Raw genomic sequence first — 7,954 nt, forward strand, 5'->3', positions numbered from 1 at the left:
GAGTCTAGTTTAAAGCTCGCCGTACGAGATCAGCCAACCGGAAGAAGCTTAGGTCCCTGAGTCAGATCTCCATGGAGGTGCCTTCATCCAGCTGGGATCCAAAGCCTAGAATCCTCTTCTGAGAGCAGGCATCTATATACCTGCAATTTGAAAGAGTGCCTGGCAGGGGCACTGGTGGAAGTGACCATCTTTTGTATAAAGTCTGGCCTGGCCTCTTTTAGCTTTAAATTGTGTGAATCTATGAAGCCATCTGGAATAAAGATACCTGAATGAGGGCCAGTACTGATTTCTTTAGTGCATACCTGCATATCTGTCTTATTCCACATTGTGCATGTATATGGGGGGTATGGATTATTCAGTACTCAGCTTACAGAACATCCAGAAGACAAAAGCTGCTAAAATTTGAACAAAGATTTGTTTCACCTTGGGTTTCTAATCTGACTATGACCATTAGGTCTGTAGCCTGTTGTATTTACTAATGCAAAACTCCCATCAGTAAAAATGGGTGTTTTCCTTGAGGAAAGATTGAATAGAACTAAGTCAACTGTTTTCAGCAAATAATTCATTAAATGAATGTATGCCTCTTTTTCCTCATCAGGAATTATTCACCACAAAATGAAAATGAAAAAACCCACACAAAGAGAGAGAGGGAAAAAAAACTCAAGTGTATCTATAAAGAGTAATCATATCCTTCTGAAACTTTGTTTTACTAAGCTAAACAGCTCAGGCTCTAATAGTCTCCTCTCAGAATATAGTTTCCTGTATTCATCCTAATAATCCTTTCTTTCAGGTGTTGCAGTTTAACTTCCTCTTTTTTTAGTACATAGATGGCAAGCACACAAATGGGGTCTTACAATGTCTTGTACAATAGCACTAACCCTTTCCTATTTCTATTAAAAATACCCTGAAAAATAGGTATACTTTTGGCATATGCTTCCATACAGGTGTCTCAAAATTTCTCTTTCAATGAGTATTTTGGCCAGTAAACATGACTGCATGAATGTTTATGGAAAGTAAATAAAACATAAGTATCAAAATGAATTTGTAGTTGTTGTATGAATGAGCATTTCTTCTTTCATAATTTTCTGCAGTATTCATTTGACTCTACACCTGAGAAAGGCTAAAAGACCATGATGTACAGTAATTGTTTTGCATATTTTGCTAGGACTATATTATTTACACTGTAATTCATTGAAGATTGCATCCCTTTAACAACATTCTTTATGCCTATAGAATTTAGTCCTAAACAATGAAGTACTGAAAGGCCTAAATGTGAATGCCAGCTCTCATTAAGGCCTAAATGTGAATGCCAGCTCTACTTTAGCTGAGTGTCTAGTATGCCTGGGCATGTGGCTTTGCTTCCTGAGTGATGGGGCATCCTTAGCTTTTCCCACTATTGGTGGTACCAGTGAATATTGCCAATAAAGGACAGGCACATAATGGGTCTTCACACAAGATGAGGATAATCAATTTCAGTTCTGCCCCAAAATTGAAAAACTGATGTGAAAGATTATTAACCCAACAAGTATTCTAATTTTCTAATTTCTACTCCACAATTATAAACAAAAATCCTAAATGGATCCCAAATAGATCTCTTGCATGTATACACTCCTGGATATAATAGCAGAGGAAATAAAACAAACAAATAATAGGCATCTTTTTGCTGTGAGCACAGTGAATACATTTGCTGTAAATAGATTAAAAGGATATAGGACATTAGCGCATTTTTAAAATAATCTGATTTAATAACTTTTGATCTGTGTAGATATACAGTCAGGCAGATTCATGGTAAAAAGCTATGGAGAAGTCTGCCAGTTACCCAAAGGATTTACCCCAAAGGAGCTTAGTAGCTGCCTTTACCATTTTTTAATGTCTTAAAAACCTGGAGCTATAAAACTTTGTGGCAGCATGCATGGGATGAATCTCACAGGTTTGTGATAAACTACAGGGTCATGTGATAAAATACATTTTTCACAGACCTTGGTTCTATGGTCATGTCACCTGCACTCTGCCTGCAAATTCATCTCTGCCCAAGCTGATTCTAAAAATTGTGAGCTGCTTGCTAGACACTAGTATAACTTAAACAAATTACCCCAATACAAAAGCATTTCCTTTTTTCTCTCAAAATATGGTATTTCCTTTCAGACTGTTGATCGTATGCTGGCTGAAGTCCCAGACAAACCACATCTTGCAGTCTTAGAGCAGCAACAGATTTAATTCCTAGCATCTGAGAATCAGACATGGCTATAAATGGGAACCCTCGTGCCATAGCAAGGGAAGCTTCCCAGATTTCCAGTGGGAAACAATGCACTATTAAAATACATGTTATAACAATAACATATTATTAAAATATATGAGCTTACAATAATCCCTTTATTTGTGTGATACCTATATGCTATATATTTTACACAGAAAATTGTCCCCTTTGTCTGTTGCACAAGCTAGCTCATGGAAATCTATGCTGAGTCCTTTATGTTTTTAGTGTCTGATGAAAAACCCATTAAAGTTAATGGAATTATTGTCACTGACACCAGTGAGTTTTGTATTAGGACTCTGAAGCACAGAAATTATATTTGACTGTATTTCTTAAACCGGCATATAATTAGAAAGAGGAATTGGGGAAAAAGAAAATAACCGCAGAGGAATAGATCCCAATATTAACAAAATAGAAGTATTAAAACAAATAAAAATATGCAACGTTGGCAAGCTATTAAAAAGGCTGAAAACAGCCATCAACTATGGGATTTCTCGTCCATCTACAAAATCCAGCATGGTCTCTCTTTCCTCTCTGATATCTTTTTGGCCATCTTCAACCAGTCTATGAATGGTGCTGTAATGCTGTTCACTACTGTTAAAAGAATAAAGCTGAGAAGCGTCTTCCCATGCCTGAAATGTTGGCATGGGAAAGGCTTCTGGTTCTTTGGTCTCAAAAAAACTCTTCAGGTTTCGTTCACTGAGCTTGGTGGCGTAGAGCTGAAAAATTTGATCCAATTGTTCTTTCTCCTTCTCTATGTAGATCCTCCAGAACTTCATTTGGAGGTGGCTGATTTTGGACTGGCAACTGGCACAGCATGTAGTTAACAGAGATAAAAGAGCCGTGGCGACTATCACAAACCACCCCAGAATCTGGAAAAGAAAAGAAATAGGTTCCAAGTTGAAAAATCAAAATTTCACTTAGATTAGGAATGTCTGGCTGTTGTGCTTATGGACAAGAGAAATAGCAGCACCCAGAAAAATTTAATACTTTAGGCTAAACCAGGCAGGACACTTGCATAACAACACCAGTTGGTGACCAGACACAGCTCAAAGTCTTTCAGAGAAACATAGCTATGAATATTCTGTAGTAGCCACCATTCTAGCTTCACATTAGGGTACAACAGTGAGCCCTGATGCCTTCCAGGGTTAGCACTGCAACACCACAATGAAGGAATCCACAGTTCTTACGGCCAATTTCTATTCTACCTATTTTGAACCAGTTAGCCTTTAAAATGCCACCCTGCTCTCCCTTTGGCTTTATTGGGCATATAAGTGGACTTGGATACCTAAGTTTGATTCTATCCCCCGCTGTTCAAGTCTTGAAAATCCATTAGGGTATCTACTTATGTAGCATGCAGTCATCTCAGCTGTAAGACTGCGAGTGACAAAAAAGTAATGAGGAGGAGGAAAGAAATGCACTTACTTTTTTGCATTAACTGTCTTCAAGGGACTCGAGCAGCAGAGTAGAATAGAATTGCAGTCAGGCACCTATGTTCACTTACATGCCTAATAGTTAGAAAAACACTAGCCCAGTAGTTTTGACTCAGCCACCATGTAGCAGTAAAAATGCGTTTAATTTAAAGTGGCTCTGATTGTCCCAGGTCATGACTTAGATCAAAATAGGAGCAGCACAGCCTTTTACAGAGGTAGACTTTCCAAGCTGTATTGCTGCTCCTCTGCTAGTAGGTGGCCAGGGACAGCACACAGCTTGACAGGTGTGTTTCTAGAATGGATTGCAGTTAAGACACCCAGGAAAAGCTGTTAGCACATTTTATCTGGTATATGTCACATGTACTGGAAGTGGGACAATGGGTGTGAACACCTGTAGGACTCTGGCATAAAAGGCTTTCTCCCAGAAAAGTGCAACATCTGTTTACAGCACACTGTGAACCTCTTTTATCCAAAACACAGATCAATAAAGTATATCTTTTTTCATTCATATGGTACCCCAAGTCCTACTGAAGTTAATGGAAGTTCAAACGAACAAAGAATATGCAGTATGTGGAGATCAAGAAGTTTGAATTCCTTATAGATTGTATTTTGTTTTAGAAGTTGTAGATGGATTGATTTGTTATTGTTATTACAGTAATGCACAGAAATGATTTCGGAGATAAAGTGTTTGGTACCATCTATAAGCAAAGGTTATAATTGAAATAGATAAAGCAGGCAAAGAGCAATTAGAAATTATATTACCTCATTTTAAAGGGGGAAAACCCAGGCATGAAGAGATTACGTGAGTTGTCAAAGGTCACACGGGAAATCAGGGAATGTCCAGACAAGCGTGGTTGTGCAGTATGGGGCACTGCAAACACGTTTGCAGTGCCCCATACTGCACAGTCCGGTGTTCACGGCACTGCAAGAGCATGCTGCCCGAGCACGCACTGCGCTGGTTTATTTTTTCTGCAGGTATCCAGGGGTCAAAAAAAAACTGCAGGAAAAAGAAAATGGCACAGTGCACACTCAGACAGCAGGAGCTTCTGGAAAGCAGAGCTGGGCCACTTGGAGTTGTGCTGCAGCTGCCGGCCAGGCTCCTCCACATGGTAGAATCACTGTGGCTGCGGCCCCAGGAGGCTCCCAGGACCCCAGCTAAGGCTGCTGGGGATAGCACTGTGTTGGCCCCAGCCTCCTCTACCCCACCCACCAGGGTAACTTGCCACAAGCCAAATTGTGCATGGCACAGCCATTCCCGGGTACAAGTAGCTGTAGTGTAAGGTGTGCCACTGCTACTTGGCCCTGGGGAACCAAACATCTATGCATGTCTGGGTGTGCCCTCAGTGGCAGAGTCATGAACTAAATGCAAAACATTCTGTCCCCTTTGCATAATTTAACTTATGAGTTGAAATTTTAAATCAAAATGAGCATGCAAAGGATTGTCAAAGTATATAGTATTTGTTTGCAAATGAAGTGACCCCTGCAGTCTTATTTCTATCAAACCATCTCTTTCAATAGGTTAGAAAGACTTGTCAAAGCTTAAGCTGAGGATATTTTTTCATAAAAATATGAAGGTACAATGCAATATATTTGAAATTTCTTACTACATATTATTACACCAAAGAGAAGTATATCAGAGGTGGGTAGGAAATAATTTTCCAATTCCCTGAAAATGTTACCTATCCTAAATTGAGATGAAAAAGTTGAAATTGCAAAATACTGTCAGACAATAGTTACCCAGAAAAAAATTGTGCGCCAGGCCAATTGAATAATTTAATTCTAACAACTTTTAATTGTTATCAGAACTCAATGTTTAATGTTTTATTATAATTTAACTACAATTTAAAAGTAAAATGACAAGCAATTTTAAGTGGATTTTTTTTCCTCAAAATGGTTTGAATCAGAAGATTCAAATCAGTAGATCTCAAGTGGTCTATTCCCACAAACTTTTCTGGTCTTTATAAATCAATGGTCTCTCAGAAAATTCCCAGATCTTTTTATTACCTCCAGCACTTCTAGTCCTTGTGTTAGGGTGGCGGCGGAAGTGCTATCACACAGTTCCTTGAAGACATTTGGACCAGAGACCAGAATCAAACCCAGTTCTGTATTGATGCTCAAAAAGCCCAAAGCTGAATCAGTTCAATCTTCACAGGGTGGTCTAAGCTGCACAGATCGAACCATAAGTAAGTGAACAGACATTTGCTTTTCATTCCAGAAATGCAGCCACACGCTTGCAGTGGCCCAGGTCAGAAGCCAGGGGGCAGTAGGGCATGCCTCCTGCTCTGCTGGAGCAGACAGATTGGTCCAAAGCTAGCCTGCCCACCCTGCAAAGCATTCTGGGATGCTGAGGGACTGTGAGTAAACTTGAATCTGGAGGGGATCTGGGACAGAAGTTTAATAAACCAATTTAACCTAAATCAATTAAGTCTGATACTACGTCCATCCAGGTTTATCTTAAACCAGTTTTGGCTATTTTGAAAGTGGTTTACGTGCACTGAATTTGTAACTGTTCTGTTACAAATTAGAACTGATTTCCACTCATTTATACTGGTTTTTGTGTAATTTCTGACCCTTGCCATAGAACTGACCAGAACATTTTCAGAAACATTTCATTTTACAGACCTAGTTTTTGAAGTGAATGTTTTATAGTAACCTGTCAGTTGCAACAGTTTGTCAGGCATGTTCTGAGAAAGAGATTTACTTTGGTGTTTATGATATTGGCTGCTGTGGGTTCAGACCCTGCTCAACCTTATTTGCATTGACTTGGGATGAAAAACTGTTCTCTGATTTAAGCAAAGCAGGATTTGAACGTGGTTCCTCTGTGTACCAAGCCAGTGTTCTAACCAGCTATATGCAACCAAATGACTCAGCTGACACAATTTCTTTTTGCAGAAATGCTTTGCTTTCATTCCATAGTGGAAAGAACCTAAATTTCACATACACAGTAACTTGAGGAATTGAATGTTTGTCCTCTGCACAGCACTGATAGAGCTGATAGGAAGGACTACAGCCTGTCATGTATGAACTTCTGCATTGGTATTCAAAAATTAACACGTAACATCTGTATCTACTACAGAGTTTCCTTATAGAAGTAAGAGAATCAAAGAACAAATTTTGACTTGCCTGGAAAACTTTAGAGAGTGGCATTGAAGAATAGTGTCATTTTGGTTAGTTTCTCAGCAGGCTTATACCAGCTGTTAGCATTCCACACCTAATTTTTTCTGTATTATCCATCCTTTTCATACCTCATGTGCTTCCTTCTCTCAATAGGAGTGCTGCACTTCTGTGATTTATGTGCTCACACACTGCTAGACTTGAGTTTGCCCAGTTGATTTTTATTATTTCCCACAAACACTCAAGTATTTTTTTAAACAAGAAGTCATTCCCATGCAGCCCAAACATGCAGTGCACTAGGACCTGAAAAAAAACAACAACCTGATTCTAGGACATGAAACAGTTATACTCAAATACAATTGCTGCATGATAATTATTTGTTGACACTGCAGAGTCATGCAGTATCCTGACTGTCATCTTTCTCCAATTTCCTGTGGACTGCTTTGCTGTCTCTTTAGTTTACTTTGATTCCTTTTCTCTCAGTTTTCTGACATCACTAAGCAACACAGAAATGTAAAATATGGTTGTGAGACGTGAATAATATTATATCTTTGCAGGTTTTTGTTATTTCATTATAGGTCTAGTTTCCTTCATACTATACAAACATTTTAGAAAGCAGTCAAACTAAATAGACTTTTTTCATTACTTGAGAGGAAGGAAATGCAAAAATAGACAAGTGATATAAACAGTGCACAGGAATTTAGATGCTTAAAAATTGTTTTTGTATTAGGCAGATGATATTAGGCAGACCACACAGCCTGTTTGGAAAAATTGTACCTTGCTTTTAGTATTAATATACAAGTTGTTTTTGTAACACAGATAAGACTACTTCTGTCTTCTCTATCAAAATCCGTTCTTCTCACAAGAATTACCCTCTCTCACTAGGATCTGATAGTTTTACTCACCCTGCCGTTAGGGAGACTGCTGTGGAAGTAGGCAACAACTCAGCATCGGTCAGTCTTCTAACCCAGTTCTCAGCGCCCAGGTGGCATTGATTCCTTCATCAGTAACCTGGCTTTCTGAGACCAGCAGGTCAATTTACACATGCAGCTCACGCCTGCTGCCCTTTGCCATCTGGCTCTCTGCAGTCTGTCCTCGCTATGTTCCCCTTTCCTAGTAGAAGTGGTAGGGGTCCTCTGTAGTCACTTGATCT

At 39.1% G+C, this 7,954-nt stretch overlaps 2 protein-coding genes across 5 annotated transcripts in view; one reads left to right on the top strand and one right to left on the bottom strand.

Moving 5' to 3' along the window:
- The window catches only part of TRAPPC3L (trafficking protein particle complex 3 like), a 37,501-nt gene that overhangs the window by 20,560 nt on the left and 8,987 nt on the right, over positions 1–7,954 (top strand). The gene's annotated exons all lie outside the window — the stretch shown is intronic.
- The window catches only part of FAM26E (family with sequence similarity 26 member E), a 30,415-nt gene that overhangs the window by 16,546 nt on the left and 5,915 nt on the right, over positions 1–7,954 (bottom strand). The window contains exon 2 of one of the 4 annotated variants that reach the window (XM_019520058.1): positions 1,723–3,126. The exons of 1 other annotated variant lie outside the window; for it this stretch is intronic. In XM_019520058.1, the coding sequence (XP_019375603.1) occupies positions 2,737–3,126 (390 nt within the window). In that variant the 3' untranslated portion in view covers positions 1,723–2,736. 2 more of the 4 variants (XM_019520059.1, XM_019520061.1) reach the window with 2 other exon arrangements.

This window comes from Gavialis gangeticus, unplaced genomic scaffold, assembly GCF_001723915.1.
Source record: "Gavialis gangeticus isolate Ggan-Ray unplaced genomic scaffold, GavGan_comp1, whole genome shotgun sequence".
Classification (NCBI taxonomy): Eukaryota; Metazoa; Chordata; order Crocodylia; family Gavialidae; genus Gavialis; species Gavialis gangeticus.